At 41.3% G+C, this 25,382-nt stretch overlaps 2 protein-coding genes across 2 annotated transcripts in view; both read left to right on the forward strand.

Moving 5' to 3' along the window:
- The window catches only part of LOC126777308 (prolow-density lipoprotein receptor-related protein 1-like), a gene marked incomplete at its 3' end in the record, with an annotated part of 39,514 nt that extends 24,486 nt beyond the window's left edge, over positions 1-15,028 (forward strand). Inside the window, exons 22-39 of the mRNA XM_050500312.1 lie at positions 6,808-6,972; positions 7,039-7,198; positions 9,684-9,759; positions 10,349-10,586; positions 10,656-10,898; positions 10,982-11,182; positions 11,255-11,370; positions 11,445-11,532; positions 11,605-11,978; positions 12,044-12,197; positions 12,540-12,706; positions 12,785-13,014; positions 13,081-13,205; positions 13,280-13,377; positions 13,873-14,014; positions 14,080-14,244; positions 14,313-14,450; positions 14,943-15,028. Coding sequence (XP_050356269.1) covers positions 6,808-6,972; positions 7,039-7,198; positions 9,684-9,759; positions 10,349-10,586; positions 10,656-10,898; positions 10,982-11,182; positions 11,255-11,370; positions 11,445-11,532; positions 11,605-11,978; positions 12,044-12,197; positions 12,540-12,706; positions 12,785-13,014; positions 13,081-13,205; positions 13,280-13,377; positions 13,873-14,014; positions 14,080-14,244; positions 14,313-14,450; positions 14,943-15,028 — 2,966 coding nt within the window. The remainder of the gene's footprint in view (positions 1-6,807; positions 6,973-7,038; positions 7,199-9,683; positions 9,760-10,348; positions 10,587-10,655; positions 10,899-10,981; positions 11,183-11,254; positions 11,371-11,444; positions 11,533-11,604; positions 11,979-12,043; positions 12,198-12,539; positions 12,707-12,784; positions 13,015-13,080; positions 13,206-13,279; positions 13,378-13,872; positions 14,015-14,079; positions 14,245-14,312; positions 14,451-14,942) is intronic.
- A 28-nt stretch (positions 15,029-15,056) lies between these two features.
- Positions 15,057-25,382, forward strand: part of LOC126777019 (prolow-density lipoprotein receptor-related protein 1-like) — a 57,550-nt gene continuing 47,224 nt past the window's right edge. Inside the window, exons 1-7 of the mRNA XM_050499840.1 lie at positions 15,057-15,200; positions 15,287-15,423; positions 15,707-15,858; positions 15,923-16,167; positions 16,323-16,425; positions 16,504-16,634; positions 16,709-16,931. Coding sequence (XP_050355797.1) covers positions 15,322-15,423; positions 15,707-15,858; positions 15,923-16,167; positions 16,323-16,425; positions 16,504-16,634; positions 16,709-16,931 — 956 coding nt within the window. The 5' untranslated portion in view covers positions 15,057-15,200; positions 15,287-15,321. The remainder of the gene's footprint in view (positions 15,201-15,286; positions 15,424-15,706; positions 15,859-15,922; positions 16,168-16,322; positions 16,426-16,503; positions 16,635-16,708; positions 16,932-25,382) is intronic.

Consider the following 25,382-nt stretch of genomic DNA (forward strand, 5'->3'; position numbering starts at 1 on the left):
CTCTTAAAATGAAAACTCAATATAAAACTTAATCGGATTTAGATAATATAAACAACTTATTTATGGCACGTTTAGCTAAACCAGATTTGGTTTTGACAGTAACCACGCGTGTTATATTGTCTTTACCGGGATGTTTCGCTATAACTCGTCCCAACATCCATTTTGTAGGAGGTAAATTTTGATTTTTTATCAAAATAGTATCATTAAAGTCCGGTTCTTTTATATGAGATGTCTTTGGTTTTAAGTTACTAATTATTCCTCAGACCATTTTCGCCAAAAATCATTTACTATTTGTCCTTGCTTGTACTATTAAATCAAACTGCACACTGTTGTTAAACTCAATATTTAATTAAAGCAAAGAAATGTCTTGTACAAATAAATAAAGAAAACTGTTGCGTGATCTAGGATTGGGTACAATGCCATCTACTGGTGGGAAGCGCAAAACAAAAAAAATAGTATGACTTATTATAATTATATAAGCCACTGGGTCACAACGACCCTGGCCCTATGGGCCTAAAAGAATCGACACGACGGTCGAACCGTCGGGGAGGACCATCCCGGGTAGGGGGGGCAACCCCGAGGCCCGTACCCAGACTGGCCTAGGCCAGCCAGGAGGACCATTGATTGATTATTATAATTTTGACTTGAGCGAAACTATACCGCGATTCAAGAGTTTACTAGCGCCATCTATTACGCGTATGCTTAGTTATAACTTACAATATTAATAAAATATATTAATTATTAACTTTTATCTGACAAATTAACATTGAATTCAACACTATTTTTTGTGTCAATTTCCACCTACGTAAACCTGAAATATTCTGAAATATATAATTTTCGTCTGGAATAACTATTAATGGCTCGCCAACGAGGAAATGACCCGGTGTCAATAAACGATCATTAGGATTATCACTTAAGTATGACAAGGGACGTGAATTTAAACATGCTTCAACTTGTGACAAAACCGTTGACAACTCTTCGAATGTAAGCACAGAACAACCGATTACTCTTTTTAAATGATTTTTTACTGATCGAACTCCCCCCTCCCATAAACCACCGAAATTAGGTGCGTACGGAGGAGTAAAATGCCATAATGTACCTTCATTAGTTAACAAACGACTGACTTCTTCCGGTAATTGAGCTTTACCTTTTGCATACATATCTTTAAGTTCCTTATTTGCTCGTATAAAGTTTGTGCCATTATCGCTGTAAAGTTCCTTACAATGACCTCTCTTGATGAATGTGTTTCTCGTACAAACATCTTTAAAACTTCATTAGTTTCATTAACTGTAATTCTTCTACTGAATGTTGCTCTTTGTTCGTCAGGTAAATTAAAATTTAACATTTTCCTACAATAAGATAATATACTTAAAGCACTATGTAAATTTGAAAATCTAGTCCATATAAAATCCTCGTGAGGCTTAACCGTAACTGTAAAAGTTTTAACTCTCCTTGTTTCTTCGTTGGTATCAAAATGATAATTTCTACTAATTCTATAATTATCTTCTTGAAGAATAAAATCTGGACCACTTCACTGTAACTTATGTGTTAGCTTCGATAGCTGCTTTTGTGGTGGTAAAAATAACGAAGACTTTGGAAATTGAATACTTGTATTAATGATAATATAATTATAAGATGATAATTATAAGATGAAGAACTGATGTGTGTCGCGCACGCGAGTCGAGACGACAAGTGAAGTTAAGTCGGTAGGCGCGTCCCCGCACCCCGCGATGATAGATAGTGAAGCGCCGCAACATATGTTTGATTAAATCGAATGTTATCATACCTCGCGAAGCACAATCTACTGGATTATTATTAGTCTCAATGTGATGCCACTGTTCACGATGTAACATAGTTAGAACCTCTGATACCCTGTTATTGACGAATGTCACCCAGCGACGTGGCTCACCGTTCAACCAGGCTAGTACAATCGTGTAATCAGACCAAGCAAATAATTTTTCTTTAGCTATATTTAAAACTTGTGATACTTCAAAAATTAACTTCGCAGCTAATAAAGCTGCACATAACTCCAATCTGGGAATTAAAATTTCTTTTTCAATCGGTGCTTCTTTCGTTTTAACAGTCACTAAGTGTACATTACTGCAGTAGTAGTAGTACTGCAGCATACGCAGAATGTGAGGCATCTGTAAATATGTGCAATTCAATAGCATCATTGCTGCTAGTATTCAACCATCTGGGAATAGAGATATTTTTTATTTATTTATTTATTTATTTATTAGGGAAACATACAGCATATCTTATATTACAACTTAATATAATAATCATATTTTTAACACTTATGCCAGTTAAGTTTCCACTACTGTTTTAACAGGGAAGTGGACTAATTTTGATGTTACATAAAATATAACTATTTATGACAAAGTAAAATTTTAACGTAAATATGGTTATGGTTAATTACTAATAAGTATTTTTCACAAGATTATAAAATTTACTTAAACTATTTTTAAACAGATCAATGTGGTTGTATTTTCTATTATGACTATTACAAGATCTTAGAATAAAAGAATTTTTGAAATAATTAGTTTTATAAATGGGTATTGAAAAAGTATCCTGAGAGCGAGCGTTAAAACGAGGACACTTAAATAAAATCTCACTGAGCAGATATGGAGAATCAATTAAATTATTTAATATTTTGTAAAGAAACATTTGGTCTCTTTGTTCTCTACGTTCTTCAAGTGGCATAAAAACAGAGTCAGGAAAAGTAAATTTGTATCGCAACCTCCTGATAAATTTGTTTTGTATATTTTCAATTAAGTTGACATATTTTGCATATTGTGGATTCCAAACAGTTGACGCATACTCTAAATGTGATCTAACGAAAGCATTGTACAAAATTACAAAGGTATGAATATTTTTAAAGTCTGCCCCTTGCCGAAAGATAAATCCAAGCATTTTATACGACTTCATCACTATTTCCTCAATATGCTTATCGAATATAAGTTTGTTGTCTAGTTGTACCCCAAGGTCTCTCACCTCGGTTACCCTTTTTAATTTAGTATTAAATATGGAATAGTCAAAAATTATTTGTTCTTTTTTTCTCGAAAATGTAATTACACAGCACTTGTCAACATTAAGCTGCAAATTATTAGCAATGCAATATTGTCCTAATTTATTTAAATCCTCTTGTAAATAAAAACAGTCTTGATTATTTTTTATTATCTTAAAAATTTTAGTGTCATCAGCGTATAATAAAACTTGAGAATTTTTGAAACAATTAGTTACGTCATTAATAAAAATGTTAAAAAGTAAAGGGCCAAGGTGAGAACCTTGTGGTACACCCGATGTTACAGGAATAAAACTAGACGTATATCCTTTAATAGCAACTTATTTGTGTTTTAAGTATTCAACATGTTCTTAAATATTTTTTATCAAAACGTCCGAGGTTTACGGACTAAAATTAATCAATTTTATAAAAACGTGCTTAATTGCGATTATGACATTATTTGCCTAACAGAAACTTGGCTTTTACCTGGAATCTTTGACAGTGAAATATTTGATGCTCGATATAATGTTTATCGTAACGACCGTGATTACGAGCAGTTAGAAATGACAAAGGGAGGTGGTACTCTGATAGCGGTCCGTCGCGAAATTGATGTTGATGTGAGAAATGTTCAGTTGCCTAATTTTCCTAGTGCTGAAGTCACTTATATAAAAATTATAACTAAACGCGGTATTATTAGGAAAATTCTGCATCTTTTTTGTTGTTACTTTCCACAGAATAATTCTCAAACGGATTCACAGCTTAATTTTTTTGAATTTATATCTGATTTGATTATAGAAAATTCACAAGATGATATAATTATTACAGGTGATTTTAATATACGAGATGCTGTTTGGTCATTAAATAATAATAATTCAATTTATATTTTAAATCCCTCGGAATGTCTCCTTGTACATCAAATATTTGTTTTTATGAATTTTACTGGATTACAACAATTAAATTATATTCTTAACTTAAATAACAGGCTCTTAGACTTAGTATTTTCCAATCTGAATTGTAACATATCTCGTGTGGACCCTTTATCAGAACCTGAAGATGAACATCATCCTTCCCTTTGTATTAAAGTTGATATGAATACCATTGAGCGAAATTTAAATCCAGCTATTCGTGTTGTACGTCGCTTTCACAGCGCTGATTATGATAAAATTAATTTTGAATTAGCTAAAGTTAACTGGCAACACGAATTTAAAAACAAAGATATTAGTCAGGCAGTTGATACGTTCTATCTTATCGTAAATCACATTATAGAGACATTTGTCCCGTCTAAGTGTATAAATGAGATCAATAAATATCCACGCTGGTTTACGCGACCCTTGATAAAATTAATTAATAAAAAATTAAAATTCCACAAAAAATGGAAAATTTATGGCCAACAAAACGATTATAACAAGTTCTCTGAATTACGTCTACAATCAAAAAACTTAGAAGGAACGTGTTATAATGAGTTTCTGGAACGAGCAGAGAATAATATTCGTTTTAGCTCAAAACAGTTTTGGTCCTATATAAAGACTAAAAAAGGTCATACATCTGTACCTAATGTAATGTATTTTAACTCTCAAGTTGGATACAATGGACACGATATAGCAAATATGTTTAATTCTTATTTTCATTCAGTTTTTGAGGATAATAGTGGAAATCAAACAATGGATCACTATTCTACTAGCGCAAATCAGACTATCATCAGTTCTATCGAGATTGTTGACAAAAAAGTAGAACGATATTTATCGAACATAGATACATCCAAGGGTTATGGTCCAGATGGAATACATCCCATTTTCTTAAAAAACTGCAGTAAAGTGTTATGTGTGCCTTTAACAATGCTTTTCAAAAAATCATTGGACAACGGATTATTACCAACTATTTGGAAAAAATCTTTAATTACGCCGATTTATAAGTCTGGAAATAAAAACGATATAAAAAACTATCGCGGTATTTCTAAATTGTCAGTTATTCCAAAACTTTTTGAAAAGATTGTCTATGATACGATATTTCCATTATTAAGGCCTCTACTTACCTGTAACCAACATGGTTTTATTAATAAGCGATCCACTGAGTCCAATCTGTGTGAGTTCTTGCATACAGTATTAAGTGCTATGGAAGTTGGTTTCCAGGTAGATGTCGTATACACTGATTACTCGAAAGCATTTGATAAGATATCGCACAATTTGTTATTACATATTATTACATATTATTACATATTCGATATAGTATTCGATTAGATCTCTTCGAAACTGATTTCACTCATTTAGTAACTCAGTCGTTAAATACTCATCTCAACTCTAATCAGACTTTCATAATTTTTGTATAAATAATTTAGCTCTTACTGTAATAGGCGCAATCCATCCTAATGGATCGTATAATCTAGTTATATGAGATAAAATTTTCCTTTTTGTAATTCTTTTGTAAATCTTCTTTAGGTAAATTTATTGTAAAAACAAATTCATCACGAGTCTTATTCCAACAAATTCCTAAAATTTTAACAGTGTCATTTTCTTTAAAAACTACTGCGTTATCTGTGGATTGAACATCTTCTTTAATATTAATATAATTAACTGGTGGTAGAGCTTTGTGCAAACTCGTCTGGGTAGGTACCACCCACTCATCAGATATTCTACCGCAAAACAGCAATACTTGATATTGTTGTGTTCCGGTTTGAAGGGTGAGTGAGCCAGTGTAATTACAGGCACAAGGGACATAAAATCTTAGTTCCCAAGGTTGGTGGCGCATTGGATATGTAAGCGATGGTTGACATTTCTTACAATGCCAATGTCTAAGAGCGTTGGTGACCACTTACCATCAGGTGGCCCATATGCTCGTCCGCCTTCCTATTCTATAAAAAAAAAAAAAAAATTTTAATAATTCGTTATTGTTGCTACACCATTTTTGTAATGTAAATCCTCCTCGCTTCATCAGCTTAGTCATCTGTTTAAAAATATTGATAGCACCCTCATTATTATTTCCCTTACATGAAGCATCATAAACTAATCTTACCTTAGTAGTCTGTTTCTCTTCTCGAATTATTGCAAGATGTGGGGAATATACTGCGGTTGGATCAATAATCTCTATCTCCGATGTTATCAGTTCCATATAGTTTTGATTCAAATAATTGTCTATCATCTTTTTATAGTCTTCGACCTCTTTAGGCCTTTTTGACAGTTTTTTCTCTTCACAATTTCTAATTGTTGTCGCATCGTAGATTTCTTCACATTTCAGCTCCGCTTTGGTTTTTTGCATCTTCTTCTTAATGTTACCAGGTTCTCCTTCTATTTCGATATTACGAAAATTCTGAATTATGTTAATATTAAACGAACACCTATAACTAGCCTGTAAAAATTAAATGTTTGATTCTCAAACTAAAAACTTATAATACGAATTTTACTACTAAGGTGTTTCGTGATGAGCATTAAAATAAATGAAAATATCTACTTGTTTTTGTCGATAATACATATAAAAAAAGTATTTTTCCTGAGTTCTATTTGTTGAATTAGTATGCTACGGTACTGTATAATAAATATGTGAAAGTTTTTTTTTATACTAACCGAAATATAAATAAAATCAAGAATAACGCAAAAATACAGGCGAAATTGTATGATCGGTCGTTCCAAAAAAGAATTTAAGAACTCGTAACTTTAAAAAATTGTAAAAAAAATATTTTTGCAGATATAATAAATTTTTTTCGCCAGTACTATTTATATTTTAACTATGATTTTTTGAGACCACAAAAAATAACTCACCCTCCTAATCGAAGCGGAGTATTCTCACATACCTCACGCGCCCGCCCGCAGACTGCGCGGACGGCGCGGACGAGGCGGCGGGCGCGTGCGCGCGCGCGGCGTGCGGCGCGGCGCAGTTCGCGTGCGCGCGCTCGCGGCGCTGCCTGCCCGCCGCCTGGCGCTGCGACGGCGCGCCCGACTGCGGCCGCCAGGACGACTCCGACGAGGCGGGCTGCGGTGCGTATGGCCCCTCGGCGCCGGCCGCTCGGCGCCGGCCGAGTGCTGAATTGTCGACCTGTGCAGAGAGCGAGGCGTGCGGCAGCGGCTCGTTCCGCTGCGCGAACGGCGCGTGCGTGCCGTGGGAGTTCTACTGCGACGGGCACGCCGACTGCGCCGACGCCAGCGACGAGCGCGCGTGCCCCGCCACCCCCGCGCCGCCCGCGCCGCGCCGCCCCGCGCACCCGTACGTCCCCATCGAGTATAACAATTGCCCAGTAGTAATTTACCTAGTTCAGTTCTTCCATTTTTATGTTAAATATTAATTTATTATTATTACTAGTGATCGCCCAGCGGTCGAAAATCGACCATAATTTATTTAAATTTTATTAAAGTTTGAATGTTATTAAAGTATTCTATTGTCAAATCTATACATATAAGTAAAATTGAATAGTCTGTCTGTGATTTCAAAATAACTGCCTCTTTTAAAGTTAATAATATGGCTATATAAAATATTTTATTTCTTCAATCCATTCAAGTCGCTATAAAATATATTAAGTCCAACTACAGGGATACACAGTAAGTTCACTGATGATTTTTTCTCAAAGTCAAAAATCTTGATTCGATATAGAAGTGCTACACTCGCTTATTAATTGTCATAAATCTACCACCGGTTCGGAAATAACACCTCAGACCTGAGTAGAACCGGCGAAAGAAACTTAGCGGGTTTTTTTTATATCTCATCCTTTACAATAAGTAATATACAACAATAGCCGAATTATTTATACATTTTTTTTTAAATTTGAAATAACCTGGAGGCGATCGTTTCATTTCCAAGGTGTGCAATCATTTATTGAAAGAATAATCATCAATCTAAAAATAAAAAAAAACCCTTAACCTTATTTTTTTCTAAACAGAATGACATTTCATGGTTCTTAATTTAAAATCACAGTCTTCTTAACAATCCTTTATCTTTTCCTTATACTTAAGCGCGAGCGAAGCCAGGGGTAATGGCTAGTACTAAATAAAATCACAGACTTTGCCAAGGCTACTCAGTTTATTATCCTATCTTTTTCAAACAAATGATGTAACATTTAAATAAAAAACAAATCCAAAATTTTACTTCCATAAAAAAGAATTATACTTATGTTATGTTTTATTGAAACAAAAAAATAAGGCAATTAAAAACAAATGTCGTCCATTGAACTTGACATACATTTTAATAAGCTGCTTAAGAGCTTACACATGTAATATAGAAAAAGTATATAATATAAAAAAAGCAGTTATATAACAGTTTTGATTAAAGTTTAAAAAGCGGTCATTTGACCATTCTGGGGGGTTTAGTGTTAATTATTATTATTATTATCTTTAAGGGAAACTTAAATGTGATGACACATAGTTAATACATACATCAGCCTAATTTCCACCAATAACAACTAACAATTACTGAAATTAACAAAAACCCTACCAAATCGCAAGCCATCATTATTGGCAGCCGGAAACAAATATCAAAAGTCGACTGGTCTTCCTTGCCATCATTCTTAATGTTTGACAATGTTGTCATCCCTTATTGTGTTTATGTTAAAAACCTAGGAATTTACTTTGAAAATACACTTAACTGGACTCGCCGTTTGAATGAATCCAGCAGGAAAGTGTTTGCAGCTCTGATCTGTCTGGTCTTCGCGTTGTTTTTAACATTTTCTTTTAAATAATGCTCGCACTGATCTACTTCTTCCTATTCTTGATTATGCTGACGCAAGCTTTGTAGCCTTAACCGAGGACCAATTAAATAAAACTGAGAGACTTGAAAATACTTTTATTCGGTTTATATATGGATTAGGCAAATATGACCATGTTTCAGCCATCTGACTTCGCCAGAATATGCACATCCTCCTCTCTATTCCATACTATGTGTTGTTTCACCCTTTTACTCCTCACGTCACTTGATACTCATTAGATGATGACAATGACGACGACCACTCTGTGTATTTATTTATGTGCTCTGTGGTTTGTTGCGCGATGACCACTGTTTTAGCACCACTATAGCTTTATAGTAAAAGACCAGACCGTAGTAATTATCTTTGACGCTGTGCGAGCTACCCGAGCACATATTTGCTATAAATAGCTATATCACGGACCAATGATTCAACGAAATCACATTTTAAGTTGACGATGAGATTTCCTAGATTCGTGATAGTTGTTTATATATTCGTGTTCGCGTTGTTTTCTTATGAAAAATGCATGTCTGCCCATAGTTGTTAAATTTGTTAATGAGGTCCAAGGTGATTCTTGTTTTTTCAATGTTGAATTGTAATTGCGTATGTGTGTGTGTTGTAGTGTGTGTAATGTTTTATTTTATTAATTTAAGGTATTTGTAATACACATTTCACAATTTTTTTTTAACTTTCTGCACTCCTTCTCTATCTAAACTTTAACTGTGCAAAAATTTCATTCTTCATCCACGCAATTGGCGGTAAAAGGGGTACAACGTTATTGCTTCACGCATTTATATTATAGATTTATATGTTTAAAGTTAAATATTGTAATGGTTGGCTTACTTTAACAGATATCGTTGCGTATCGCTAGCGACTCTTCGTATTAATTATAAACGTATATACCAGCAAATGTCACTCACACAGTACATTAAGATAAAATGTATTTTACAACAAGTAACTCAAAACAGAATATAACGCCTTCAGTGTGGTAATAACATAAGTTTAATTTCCTCGCAGTCACAATGAAACCGATAAACTTGGACTCTGCGAGGACCACGAGTTTCAATGCGACAACAGGGAGTGTATTCGAAAGGTCAGTGGGCGGCCGCCTGGCGGGTCATCTAACGTATTTCTAACGCATATCATACAAACATTTTATCTCTCTGCACTCCTCCTCTATCTAAACTTCAACTGTGCGAAATTTCATTCCTCTCTCCGACCACGTGATCGACGAAAAAAGCGGTACAAAGATTGTGCTTCACGTATTTATATATAAGATAAGATAGAAAAAAATAGACTAACATGGAATAATAATGAATGAAATCAATTAGTAAACAATAATATTATACTAATGTCATGAATGTATTTATTTTTAATTTACACACAAACCCATTTAGTTCAATTCCGATTTCAACATTGTTCTTAGTCAGTTATCATATTATTATTAGTTGAAAAAAGAAATTACTCAGTTCATCATATCGCAACGATTCAAGTACTGACAGATAAGTTTAAGCGTTCTTTCTATTATTTATATATTTAACTTATTTAGCTTATTATTACTTGTTTGTTTCAACTGATATATCAATCACTACACGACTAACAGAACCGCTGTCATTATCTAAGAGGAATGTAAAATAAAAAACTGTACGAGATTCGAGGTTGTTAATTTATGTACCGTCTAGGAGTTCCGATGCGACTCTCGCGTCGACTGTCTCGACGGGTCCGACGAATGGAGCTGCGAAACCATACACACCACTCCCGCCACCACCACCACGACGATCGGCAGCACCGACAGCGGCGACGCCGACTGTGTCGCGCCGGCGATGCGCTGCGACAACGGCAGTCGCTGCGTGCCGCTGCAGCAGCTCTGCGACGGCGCGCCGGACTGCGCCGACGGCGCCGACGAGGCCGACCGCTGCGGTGAGTGCGCTCGGCGGGACCCCCCCCCCCCCCAGGACGCGGCCCGACCTGAGCGCTGGCTGTCCGCAGGCGAGCCCATGTGCGCGGTGACGGCGTGCTCGCACGGCTGCCACGCCACGCCGCGCGGGCCGGCCTGCTCGTGCCCCGCGGCGCTGCACCTGCAGCCCGACGGGTTCTCGTGCGCGCCGCAGCACCCGTGCGCCGGCTGGGGCGTCTGCAGCCAGACGTGCCAGCCGCTCCGCCAGCGCTACAGGTGCACCTGCTACGAGGGCTACCGGCTGGCCGACGACGGGTTCACGTGCAAGAGCACAGGTTCTATTTCTATTCCTTATACTCAATATCTTTTCGAATCACATGCCGTCGCGCACGAGCCTGGCAGTGACCGTGTGTTGCAGACCTCACGCGGCCGCTGCTAGTGTACAGCAACCGGCACGAGGTGCGCGGGGTGGAGCTGCCGTCGCTGACCTCGCGGGCGCTCGTGTCGTCTCTCAAGAACACCATCGCGCTGGACTGGTGCGGCACGCCGGCCGGCGTGCAGCTCTACTGGACCGACGTGCTCGACGACAACATCTACCGGGGCACGCTCGCGGGCGACGGTGCGTGCGGCGACCGGCGGGCACTGCTCCTTGCGTCTTTGATTCGGTTCAATACTTTCCCATTCCTTGCAGCCGTGACCGGAATAGAAGTGGTAGTCCAGCAGGGTCTGTCCACGGCGGAGGGGCTGGCGGTCGACTGGGTCGCCGGCAATCTGTACTGGGTGGAGAGCAGCCTGCACCAGATCGAGGTCGGTATCACGCGCAGCGTATCGCGTTTTCGTCGTCGCAGCACGGCACAAATATATAACGCGTGCTCTCTCAGGTGGCGCGCCTGGACGGGAAGTACCGACGGACCCTCATCGCCGGCGACATGGACAGCCCGCGAGCCATCGCCGTCGACCCCGGCGTCGGTGAGTCGCGCCCCGCAGCCCGCCCGGCCGCCCGGCCGCTCGAGCCCGCCTCCCCCCCCCCCCCCCCCGCAGGCTTCCTGTTCTGGAGCGACTGGGAGGCGTCGGCGCCGCGCATCGAGCGCGCGTCGCTGGCGGGCCGGCGGCGCCGCGTGCTGCTGCGCGTGGGCGCGTGGCCCAACGGGCTGGCGCTGGACCTGCCGGCGCGCCGCGTGTACTGGGTGGACGCGCGCGCCGACTCCGTGCACACGGCGGACTACGAGGGCCGCGACCGGCGCGACGTGCTGCGCCGCCACCCCGCGCTGTCGCACCCCTTCGCCGTCACCGTGTTCGAGTCGCACGTGTACTGGACGGACTGGCGCACCAACAGCGTCGTGCGCGCCAACAAGTGGAACGGCACCGGCGTGGCCGTCGTGCAGCGGACGCTCACGCAGCCCTTCGACGTCAAGGTGCCTCCCGCGCCCCCCGCCGCGCCCCACCCGTGCGAGTCGACATTGTAGAGTTGCGCTTGCAGGTCATCCACCCGAGCCGGCAGCCGCCGAGCGCCACCAACCCGTGCGTCGACAACGGGAACTGCTCGCACCTGTGTCTCATCGACGCGCCGGCGGAGCGCGTGTGCGCGTGCCCGCACCTCATGCGCCTCGCGACGGACAACGTCACTTGCGAAGGTAATATCTACTCTGTACAGAAATGCGATGACGTCACATTAACGGTTGTATGAGGTCGCGGTCGTTGCCCAACATGCATTAGAAATAATTAGTAAACATGAAAAAAATTATAATGACACTAATGTACTTTTATTGTAAACAGAAATACAACGACTTTTATTCTTTTTATCAAGTATCAACTTGTCATATTTAAAGATTAGAAATCAAAATGGATCCTATAAATTAAAAAAAAAAACATGGGTCCCGTTATTTTATATCCAGTTTCAATTTATGAAATAATATATAAATAAAAAAAAAAATTGTGTTGTGTTAATTCAAACTCCATTGAAATTCGTATCCCAGTACACGAGCGCGCGATAGTCGTCGGACGCGCGGGTGAGATCCGCGGCCTGTCCCCCGAGCAGCCCGCCGCGCACACGCTGCCCACCCTGTCGGGCCCGCAGCTCGCCACGCCGGCGTCGCTGCACTACCTCGCCGACGAGTACGCCATCTTCTGGGCCGACACCGACGTGAGTGTTGGACGGCGCACACGTCGGACTCGTATGAACGTCCCTCGCTCGACTCACCCGCGCCGGCTCTACCCGCAGACGAACGAGATAAAGCGCGCGGACGTTCGCGGGGGCGGCAGCGGCGGCGTGACGGTGGTGGCGGACAGCGGCGTGACCGCTCCGCGCGCGTTGGCGCTGGACTGGGCGGCGCGCGTGCTGTACTACGTGTCGCGCGGCGCGCTGGTGGTGGCCGGCCTGCGCGGCGACCACACGTCGCCGCTGCTGCACGACATGGAGCACGTGTCGGCCCTGGCGGCGCACCCCCTCGAGTGAGTGCGCGTCCGCCGCGCATGGCGCCCCATGCGCGGCGGCGACTGTAGCGAGCGTGTCCGCAGGGGCCGGCTGTTCTGGGCGACGGTGCGCGCGGGCGTGGAGCTGGTGGAGGGCGCCCGCGGGGACGGCAGCGAGCGCCGCGTGCTGCTGTCGGCCGCCGACGAGCCGCACCTGGCCGGCGCCACCAGTCAGTATCCGCCTGGCGCCTCTCGCGCTCGTGTCGGACGATCGGAATTGCTCAAATCTCATGTTGTTCGTCAGGCATGCGCGTCGACGTAGAGAGCAATCGACTCTACTGGGTCAACCAGGCCTCCGCTACGATTCAATACATAGATCTGAACACTGAGAGAGTAACCACTGTGAGTATTTACTTTCCTACCGTTCGACGCCGCAGTAGACAAATATCGTAATTGAATATATAAAGTTGGCCGCTGAGCTCAGTCGCACTGTAGAAGTTCCATAAACCTTCTGGAATAGTCAACATTTTGAATTTTGTGTTCTGCCAAAGAGCCAAGGTTTTAAATTGGCCACAGTCTTAATAGACTTGCAATAATTTTCTTTTTTATTGCAAACTCTAATTGGACTGGACAAATATGGCAAATCGAAACATTCTATCTTCTTAATAGTTGAACACAAAATCTTGACCTGACTGTATCAAAATAAATATGGTCTGAGAAATTATTTACATGATTGTAAACGCAGAAGTACATCTCTAGTCTCGGTACCGCCCGCACTCCCCGCACTGTTCCTCATTTTTGGCGCAGCCGCTGGTGTTTAATGTAACGTCAACATTTAGCAATCTTATCTTATAACCAATTATAGAAGAAATGAGAAATGAGTAAAAAATAAAACAGGTGCCGCTGGAGGCCGGCGCGCGCCCCACCGCGCTGGACGTGTACGCGGGCGAGCTGCTGTGGGCCGACGCCGCCAGCGCCGCCCTGCGCGCCTGCGGCCGCGACCTGTGCGACCGGCCGCGCCTGCTGCGCAACGACACCGGTGAGCGGTCCGCCATCGCCCCCCCCCCCCTGGAAACGGCGCTTACGAGCACAGCCCTGTTGCAGACGGCGTCATCTCGCTGGTGGTGTACGACGGCGGGCGCCAGCGCGGCGGCGGCGCGTGCGCTCTGCGGCGCGATGCGTGTGCGCATCTCTGCGTGCCGTTGTCGGCGTCGCGCTCGGCGTGCCGCTGTGCGCAGGGGTACCAGCCGCGCGGCACGCAATGCGACGGTATGTGGTGTGGTCCGACTGAGACGCGTGTGACGTGCCCTGCCCGCCCTCACGGTTCCGTGTTGCAGCCGTGGACGAGGTGCTCATCTACTCGCTGAGCTGGGAGCTGCGCGGCCTGGCGCTGAACGTCTCGGCCGCGGTCGCCGTCGACGCCTTGCCGCCCATTCCGCAGGTGTCCTGCGCCGCCTCCATTGACTACTATGCCGGTAGGTTGCCGTCGAAATATCTAATTGCATATATAGCATAGCATAGTAATTATTATATAACTTTTAAATCGCTTCAAACGTCGAGTAACAATCGACCTAAAAATGAAATTAAAGATACAGATTTTTTTTGCACCGCACGAGAATAACGAAAATAGACCCACATAGCCTATAAAATGTTATAAAAATAATTCTAATGACAAATCGAGTGCAAGTTACATCGTTATAGCAACAGAAAAAACAAAACCAATCTATGTCGTAGAACACCTTTCTCCAGAAAACGAAGCCACTCACGCGGCGGCGAGAATTCGACCCATAGAACCGGAATACTCGTTCGTTTGAGTCCGTAATGCCAGAGCCTTCGGTCGAAAAACTAAATCGTCCGAGCGATCCACGATTAGCACTCCCGACGCCTCGAGGAGCTTAGAATTATTGCAAATTACTATCGTTTAAAAGTTTAATCGAATCGAACGAACATGTCCGACGTCGCCGCAGAGGAGGAGTGGGTGTACTGGGCGGACCCCGAGAGCGGCGCGGGCTGGCGCGCGCGGCGCTCGGGCGCGGGGCGCGCGCGCGTGCTGCAGCAGGCCGCGCCCGGCGCCGGCGCGCGCGACGCGCTGGCCGCGCTGGCCGTGGACGCGCACGCGCGCAACCTGTACTGGAGCGACGCCGCGCGCGCGCTGCTGCTCGTGGCGCGCCTGGACGGCCGCCACCGCTACGTGCTGCGCGACACCGCCCCGCTCGTCGTCACCGGTACGGCCGCGCCCGCCCGATCGACCGCCCCGCCGCGCCCCGCCGCGCCCCGCCGCGCCCCGCTCACCCGTGCGCTCTGTGTGCAGCGCTGGCGATCGACCCGTGGGAGGGCTGGCTGTTCATGGCGGGCGGCGGCTGGGTGCAGCGTGCGCGCCTGGACGCCTCGGCGCCGGCGCTGCTCTACAACGGGACGGCGCTGACCGACATAGCTTTGGACCTGCAGGTGCGTCCTGCATGCCTTCTTTATTAGCCTACATACGTATTTAGCCGTTGCCGTTCGTTACAAATAAGATAGGCTGTATGTAACACGTGTCACAGGTTACGATCAAATAAATTTACATAAAATTTACAAAAACTGATGACAGTGCGGCGTAGTTCTGACAGTTACTGAGCAAATGTAACACTACGTTAAATAAAGGTATGGATGTTGACTTTGACACAATATCAATTATGAGTAGTCGTAGAACGATTTTTCATCGTTTGATACACGACGAGTGCATCCCCAGGAGAAGTACGTGTACTGGTCGGACACGTGGGACGTGAGCGTGTGGCGCATGCGCTACGACGGCTCCGAGAAGCTGCGGCTGCTGGCCGGCGCGCCGCTGCGGCACCCCGTGGCCGTCGCCGTGCACCGCGGGCAGCTCTACTGGCTCGACACGTGAGTCGTCGCCGGCGACCGCGCCCTCGCCCCCCGCCCGCGACTCATGGCCCCTCCCGCGCAGGATGCTGAACCAGGGCAGCGTGGTCGCGGCGCCGCTGGCCGACCCGAGCGCGCACCGCGTGCTCGCCGACAACCTGGGCGACAGCCTCAAGGACCTGACGGTGTGGTCGCGCTCGCAGGGCGGGCGCGGCCGCAACCCGTGCGCGCGCGGCGCGGGCTGCGAGGCGCTGTGCCTGTGGGACGGCCGCGCCGCGCGCTGCGCCTGCCCGCACGGCGCGCTGGCCGCCAACGGCCGGAACTGCACGCGTGAGCAGCCCTTGTCTCAATAAATAAACCGGCGATACTCGCCCAGAGCCGCCCCTCCGCTTCGTTTCATGTTTCATTACATTTTGATGATTTCAGTTGCTCTCTAGAATGACCGAGTGCTTCGAATGATTGTCGGCCTCCCTTTGTATTTTTAGCGTCCACGTCTTTTTTGATGTACGCCCGGGTGTCCATGATCGACACCATTCACATCGACGGCGGCAAAGACCTGAACTCGCCCTACCCACCTATCGAGAACAAGTGAGTGTCCGCGAGACGTTCTGTTATACTTTACGAGGGGAAGGACGAGATCACGCAAAACCTCGAACGTCCTCACAGGACGCTGCTGCGGAACGTGATCGCGCTGGCCTACGAGTACGACACGGCCACGGTGTTCTACTCCGACATCCAGCGCGCCGCCCTGCACGCCGTGCACTTCAACGGCTCCGACCATCGCGTGCTGCTGCCGCGTGAGTGCGCACACACCCACACACACACGTCGCGACGGGCGCCGAGCGGTCGCTCATTTCGAATCGCTCGACAGAGGTGGGCTCGGTGGAGGGCATGGTGTTCGCGGCGGCGGAGCGCACGCTGTACTGGACGAGCGCGGCGGGCGCGGCGGGCGCGGCGGGCGCGGCGCTGCGGGCGGCGCACGTGCCCGCGCTGCTGCGCGCGCCGCCGGCCGCGCGGGCGCGCCTCGTGCGCACCGTGCTGGCGCTGCGGGAGGGCGACCGGCCGCGGGGCATCGACTACGACCCGTGTGAAAAGTATGACATGTATTTATTTAAATTGGAATAAAAAAAGGTTTGCTTTTCTATCGAGGAGTTGTTAATAGTAGCAACCAGCGGGCTCAAAATAGTGTAATCTATATATACATATAATGACTTGTCCTGACTGACTCATCGACTCGGAGCCTAAACCACTGAGATTAGCAACTTGAAATTTTGACTGAAGAAAGGCTTTTTGGAAATTCCACCCCTAAAGGGGTGAAATAATGGATGAACGGTTGTATGGAATCCGTCATTTACAAAGTTAAAAAAAGTATGAAATTTTATATACAAGCTACTGGTTACAAATAAATAAATATGCATTTCAGAGTTTTTGAAAATCTACCTTTAAAAGGGTGAAATAAGGGTTGAAATTTTGTGTAGGGAGTCCGTTGTTTTTGAAGTAAGAAGTATTAAATTATATATACAAGCTTCTACGCAAAAATAACTGCTCACTTATTTCGTTATTTTTAGAAATTCAACCACAAACGGGAGAAATGGGGTGGAGACGTGAGTAAATATAAATGATCTGATTTGCTTGAAATTTACTGTTTGTGATGCTCGAATGAATTGATAAACATTTATTTATTTATTTAATCTAGGAAAGACCAACAATTATGACATATAAAAAAAACATTATCACATTAAAAAAAAATAATCACTTACCAATCAAGTCTTTACAAATAATTAAATCAAAAATACATAGCAGAATAATAAAAAATAAATTGAAAAATAATTAAAATTTTACGGAGTATGACCAAATTAATAAATAGTTTTGTAAATAATAATATCGGGGGATCAAAAGGTAAATGGAACTAAGAAAGAGCTTTCCTTTGTGCAGTTACCAATATAATTTATTTTGTTTGATTGTTTTGACGAAATCACTTTCACTTTATATATATTCAGTAGCGAATCTAGACAGCGCGATTCAGGAAACTGACATAATTTATTACCGCCATCTATCGCTACCGAGCGATAACACATGCCATTATACACAAATTCTATTCAAGGTGACAATTTATTTTACATTTTATTTCCTTCATTATTTACGTTTTTATTTTAAAAGGATACATTTCCTGTGAAGGTATCGTTTGCAGTCACAATAAATAAAGCACAGGGAAATACATACAAGTACGTCGGAATAAGATATAAGGAAATCATGTTTTTCTCATGTATGATTCCAATTGTATGTTGCCCTATCAAGAACCGGGTGCGGAAAAAACCGAATAAATACTAATATCCCACGAAATTAAAATGAAATATGTTGTATATTCTGAATAAGCCTGCTATTAGTGATTTTTTTTATTTTAATTATACGCGGGTAAAACTGCGGGCACAGCTAGTACTAAATAAAATCACAGACGTCGCCAAGGCTACTCAGTTTGTTTGGGAACTCAAAAAGTAAGGAACACACCACCACTGTATGTAAACTCCTTTATTCTCCTCAATTTTATTCACATCGATACAAATCGCTACCGAGTATAAGGTCTAAGAAAAATAACTTGACAGCGCGATTTAATTGGCATACAGCGCCATCTATTATTGCCTTAAGGAACTAAAATAAAATAAATATATTAAATGAACAAACATTCCGCCCACCAAGGACTTGTCCTTCAAGTTACAATACACATACAATAAAAAAAATAACATACTCGGAAGGTGTAATAAGTAGCAAACTTAACTAAAAATCTAACACAATCAACCAAACAGCTAGTACATAGAAGATATGACTCAAAAAATTAAGACATTCATTTAACTCATTTTAATTACAGTATGGCTTTACACACACCACAAAAGTAAAGTTAAGAAAAAAAAAATACAACTCAAAAAAAAATCTAATGAAAACAAAACGCAAAGAAAATAAAACTATAGTAACATAAACAAACATTGAATACATTGGAAATTATAACCGCCCACCGTGACAATATCATATTTATTTTGTTAAAACACTAACTTTATGAAGTGGACGTTTAATATATCCATTTTTACATTTTACGGTAACGACTCTTGTGATATCATCAGGGCCAGGATGTTTTTTAACAATTTTTCCTAAGAGCCATTTAGAGGGTGGCAAAAAATCGTCTCTTAACACTACTACATCATTGATGTCAGGCTCTGGGTTTTTCTTATTCCACTTATATCTATTAGCTAAAGTTAACAAATATTCTTTCGACCACCTTTTCCAAAAATCGTTAACCATTTTTTGAGTCAAATGCCATCTTTCCAGACCAGTACATTTTTTATCAGAATAATCAACATCAGTTACATTAAGAATGGGTTCTCCTATTAAGAAATGACCTGGTGTCAGTGGGAGTAGGTCATTAATGTCGTCGCAAAGTACGGATAAAGGACGCGAGTTTAGACAAGCCTCCACCTGTGTCAGTACTGTAGATAATTCTTCGTAAGTCAGCGTGCTATCACCAATAACTTTACGTAAATGCGTTTTGACAGACCTTACACCTGCCTCCCAGAGGCCTCCGAAATTTGGAGCATGAGGTGGAATAAAGTGCCACCTTGTATTCTCGAAGGTCAGCAAACGTGATATCTCACTCGGTAACTCAGAACGTGCGTTGTGGAACATTTCATTTAGTTGTTTCTCGGCTCCAACAAAATTTGTACCGTTGTCACTGTAAAGATCTTGACAGTGACCACGTCTGGAGACAAAGCGTCGAAAAGCAGCAATAAATGCCTTTGCACTCATATCCGTAACCACTTCTAAATGAATGGCCCGAGTAACCATGCAAATAAATAAACATATGTATCCTTTATATGACTTAGCACCTCGTCCAGGAGAAAATCTTATATTTATGGGACCAGCATAATCAACTCCAGCGGATTTGAATGGTTTACTAGGCTTTAGCCTCACTCCTGGAAGTTGACCCATGAGCTGATTAGATGCCTTTGAGTACTTAAGACATATAACACATTTCCTGAAATGTTTCTTTACCAACTCTTTTGCGCTTACTATCCAATACCGTGTCCTTAAGAAATTTAACATAAGCTGTGGTCCGCCATGCATGGTTTTCTAATGTGCATTACAGATTAATAACCTACTAAGGTGACTCTTAGCAGGAATAATCACTGGATGTTTCATGTCATAGCGTATATCAGCCTGTTCTAAACGTCCTCCAACCCTCATAATACCATTTTTATCTAAAAATGGGTATAAGTTGGAAAGACCACTCTTCTTAGATGTTTCTCCCTGTAATTGTATCTGCTGTATTTCTTGTTGATATTCAAAACTTTGAGCTTGTTTAATGCATATCTGTAAAGTCTGATTTATTTCATCAATAGTAACGTGTCCTGGTAATTTTCTCCGTTCATTTTTTGGCAATAGCAAGTTAAGAAATCTTCGACAAATTGATATTACTCTCAACATTTTATCTAAATTAGAAAATTTAACCCAAATAAAGTCCTCCTCACTCTGTGTATTATACGCTGTCAAACTTCTTACTTTTTCTTCTTCCTGTGTTTCAATATCTATTATTTTTTCAATATCAATTATAGGTTTTGATAACCAGCTTGGACCGGACCACCAAAGCGGATGATCACGTAGATCCCTACATCTCAGCCCCCTCGATGCGCAATCGGCTGGGTTCATGTTCGATTTTACGTACCCCCATTGAGTGTACTCAAGCATTGTCAATATTTCCGACACCCTATTACTTACAAAAGTCGCCCAACGACATGCAGGACCTTTTAGCCACGCTAAAACAACAGTTGAATCCGTCCAGGCAAATAAATTATCTTTGGATATGTTCATTACGATGGACACTTCATACAATAATTTTGTTGCAAGAAGTGCACCGCATAACTCTAATCTGGGGATTGATGACTCTTTGTCTATGGGTGCGACCTTTGTTTTAGCTGAAATCAATTTTACGTAGACATTTCCCTCACTCATAATTCGAATGTAAACCGCCGCGGAATAAGCTGCCTGTGACGCATCAGAAAAAACGTGTAACTCTGTTTTACAGTCGTTAGAGTAATTTAGCCATCTTGGAATTATGATATTTTTAACGTCAATTAAATCTTTTCGAAACTGTAACCACTCTGTTGTTAAATCTGTTGTCAATTCTTCATCCCACCCTAATTTAGATTTCCATAATTTCTGAATAAAAATTTTGGCTGTTATAACTATTGGCGCAATCCATCCTATTGGGTCATATAATCTCGCTATATCTGATAGAACTTGACGTTTTGTCACAGGCACCTTAGGCTCGGGTAAATTTATAGTATATTCGAAATTGTCAGTGTTCCGATTCCAACAGATACCTAATACTTTTACCATGTTGTCTGCTTTAATGGGTACGTACTGATTAGATCGATGTTTATCCTTATCAATATATTTTAGTAAAATGTCCGAATTACTGCTCCATTTTTGAAGCTGAAATCCTCCTGAATTCATTAAACTATTCATCTCATTGTAAATTTGTATGGCTTCTTCTAAATTATCACATCCGGTCATTAGGTCATCAATATAATAATCTCTTTTTGTGATAATGGATGCAACTGGATACTTAAGTGATTCTATTTCGGCTAAATGCAGTAAAGTCTTTACCGCTAAATATGGTGCACAGGCTGTGCCAAATGTTAAAGTTAATAATTTATAATCTTTGACTGGTTCATCAGGACTATTTCTCCATAATATTCGCTGAAAATTTGTGTCTTCATCATGTACCCTTACCTGCCTATACATTTTAACTAAATCAGCCACTATGCAAATTCGATGCTTCCTCCATCTCAACAGAATATGTCTCAAATCTTGCTGCAGCTTTGGTCCAATCAAAAGATCGTCATTTAATGATACATTGTTGATTCCTTTCGAAGATGCATTAAAAACAACTCGAACTTTCGTTGTCTCTTTATCTTCACGTACAACCGCATGATGAGGAAGATAGACCGCGTTTGGGTTATTAAGATCTTCACTATCTACCCGTGACATATGATTCAAGGCTAAATACTCTTCCATGACTTTCCTATAATCATTGTACAACTTATCATTCTTCAACAATCTCTTTTCTAAATACAGGAGTCTTCTTAACGCAATTTCTCTTGACTTGCCATATTGACATTTTGGATCTTCTTCAGTGAACGGTAACCTCACAACAAATCTACCATCCTTATTTCTCTCTGTAGTTCTGTTATAAAACTCTTCACAGTAAATTTCTGTTTTAGGTAACCTTTTCTCCAGACTATTCGGCTCATTTTCTATCTCCCAAAATTGTTTCAATAGGTCATCTTCTCTAACATTAACATGCATACTTATAACTTTCTCTCTTTCACTGACTAAATCTTGCGACACTCTTCCGGACAAAATCCAGCCAAGGATTGTATTCTGAGCTATGAGATTTCCTTGAGAATTTTTGATAATTCCAGTTAATATCACTTCGCTGAAAACCTCAGCTCCAAGCAAAATATCGATTTTGCTTGGTGTTCCAAATCCAGGATCGGCTAGTGCAAGGTTCTCGTGTTCTAACCAATCTGGTGTATTAAAATTACTTGTTGGTAGTACTGACGCAAGTGTAGACAATATGTACGCATTGACATGAATTTGATGATCAGAATTATAATGTGGTTCTATTACTAATGAAGTCTCATAATTTATCGCATCTGACCATCCCCTATTCCTGACACCAAACCATTAATTGGCTTTCGTTTTAACCCAAGTAATTGTACTGCAGTTTCTGTGATAAAAGAGGCTTGTGAGCCATGATCAAGTAACGCTCGTATAGTATATTTACTTCCGTTTCTTGAATTAGCTTTAACAACCGCTGTTGCAAGTAAAACGCTGTAACGATATAAATCTCCCTTCGCAAAATTCGCTACAACTTTTGTTTCAAGAGGAGTGTGTGAAATTTGTTTCTCTTTCTCTTCCTTATTCTCTACGTAGTTTGTGTTCCCTTGTAAATCTTCCCTCTCAAAGTGCAGTAATGAGTGATGTCTTTTTCCACACCGACGGCAGCTTTTCGCTTGTCGACATCGGCTAACCGGATGAGTATTCGATAAGCAATTAAAACATAGACCTGTTTTCTGCACAAAGTTCTGTCACCGTCTGCTGACCAAATTGCTTGCAGTTAAAAATATAGTGTGTTCCTTTGCATAAAGTACAAGTATCTTTCGGCTTATGATTGTCTTGAAGCGTGGTATGAAATGATTTTGGTCTTGGTATAGGTCGTGCGGTATTGGAAGCATGTGATATAGGGTTCTGTTTTCCGGATTCAATCATTTCTAAACTTCTGAAACGAGACTCTAAAAATTCAACAAGTTTCAACCATGATGGTAGTTCATCTGTAGCACGACTTTGTAAATTTTCCCATTGCTTACGAGATTCCACATCTAGCTTCGAAACCACAAAATACACTACAATAATATCCCACGTACTCACGTCGACGCCTAAATTACTAAGACCCTTCAAGCAGGAACTTGTTGTGTCTAACAACGATTTAATGCCAGCCGGTGACTCATTATGTAAGGATTTTTGTGAGAAAAAGGTTTTTAAAATCGCGTTACAATTGTATCTTTTATTATCATATCTTTTTGTTAACTGTTTCCAGGCTTCTGTATAATTTAACTCAGTTGTAGCAAAATTTCTAATCAACGCTTCAGGCTCTCCAGAAAGACTTCCTTTTAAATAGTGAAGTTTTTGGACGTCCGACAAACTTTTATTATTATGAATTAAAGACACAAACATATCATAGAAAGTTTGCCATTCATTGTATTTGCCGGTAAACGTTGGCAATTGAATTCTGGGCAATTTAACTTCGTAAATGTTTGGATTCGTGGGCGCGGAGCTATTTTCTGCATCACTAGCTGTTTTCTTTTTAGCGAGAATTAAAGCAAGTGTTTCTTTTAGAATACTTTTATAATTGACATAAGTTTCATAAAATAAATCATATTTCTCGGATGTAAAATAGCTTTCCTTTTCCTTTTGCACCTTATCAATTTTTGCTACGATTTCCTTATGGCCTTGTCTGAAGTCATTCCATAGTTGCTCTACATTTTCTAATCTTGTCTCTAAATATGCTTCCTTAATTCGGTCTCTGGGCGACTTCTTAAAATTAGCTTCTGATTTCAACAGTTGTTTGTAAAATTCTTCCTGTGTCGATAACATTGCCTCCATTTTTTATAACAAAATAGCAATCCAATTAAAAAAACTTTTTGTCTTAGAAATATTCGCTACAATACTGTTGACTATAAATGCTGTCAATTCACTGCAATTTTCTTAAGTCCAATATTAATAAAAATTTTACAAGTCCTTAAAACATTTACTTAAAATCTAGTAAACACAAATTGTTTACGTCCAAAGTCTCTTCATTTTTCTATGTTAATATTCACTTGAAATTGTCTAAGTTAAAAATCACAAGAAATTTGCTAAGTCCAAAAAGGTACAAAATATTCTAAGTTAATAGTCACTCCAAATTTTCTAAGTTAATATCACACAAATTTTTCTAAGTCCAAAGAACGTCTCAAATATTCTAAGTTAATATTCACTCATAATTTTGCAAAGATAAAATTCACTGAAATATTCTAAGTTCAAGATAGATAAAATTTTCTAAGTCCACAATAGTCTTTAAATTTTTCTAAGTCCAAATCAAATCACTTCTAATTTACTGTTTTTAACTTAAACTATTATTAACTATTACTTTTTAAAGTCCAATTTCGTGCTTACAGTATATTGTCCTTAGAATATCACTTGCACCACTTACTATTACACTATGTCACTCACTGCACTATCTTCAGATTCTGTTTCTTCCTCTTCCTCCTCCTCATTCCCGGGTTTCGGCACCAAATGTTTGGGAACTCAAAAAGTAAGGAACACACCACCACTGTATGTAAACTCCTTTATTCTCCTCAATTTTATTCACACCGATACAAATCGCTACCGAGTATAAGGTCTAAGAAAAATAACTTGACAGCGCGATTTAACTGGCATACAGCGCCATCTATTATTGCCTTAAGGAACTAAAATAAAATAAATATATTAAATGAACAAACACAGTTAATTATCCTTTTGTTTAAAAAAAAAGATGTAACTTTTAAATATTAAACAAATCAAACGATTTAGACTGATATAAAAAAATATATATGTTTTAAAAAACTACATTTGACCATTCTGTTAGGTTTAGTATTATTTTTTTATGGTTATATACAATGTGATGACACTTATAGCATATTACTATAAAATAATACATACATCAGCTGAGTGTCCACCAATAATAACTACACAATCATTAAAATTAAGATAAACAAAACATACATAAAATCACATCGCTAAAACATCATAATATTAAGTTAAATCAATAAAGGTGTAGTAACTTTTTTTTAAGCAAATAAAATTATTTACTTAAACAATATTTTAATAAAAACAAAACATAAATTAAATCGCATAGCTAAAACATTATAACATTAAATAAGACCAATAAAGGTGCACTTGCTTTGGCAGCTACG

Source organism: Nymphalis io, chromosome 22 (genome assembly GCF_905147045.1).
Source record: "Nymphalis io chromosome 22, ilAglIoxx1.1, whole genome shotgun sequence".
In the NCBI taxonomy this organism is placed as follows: Eukaryota; Metazoa; Arthropoda; class Insecta; order Lepidoptera; family Nymphalidae; genus Nymphalis; species Nymphalis io.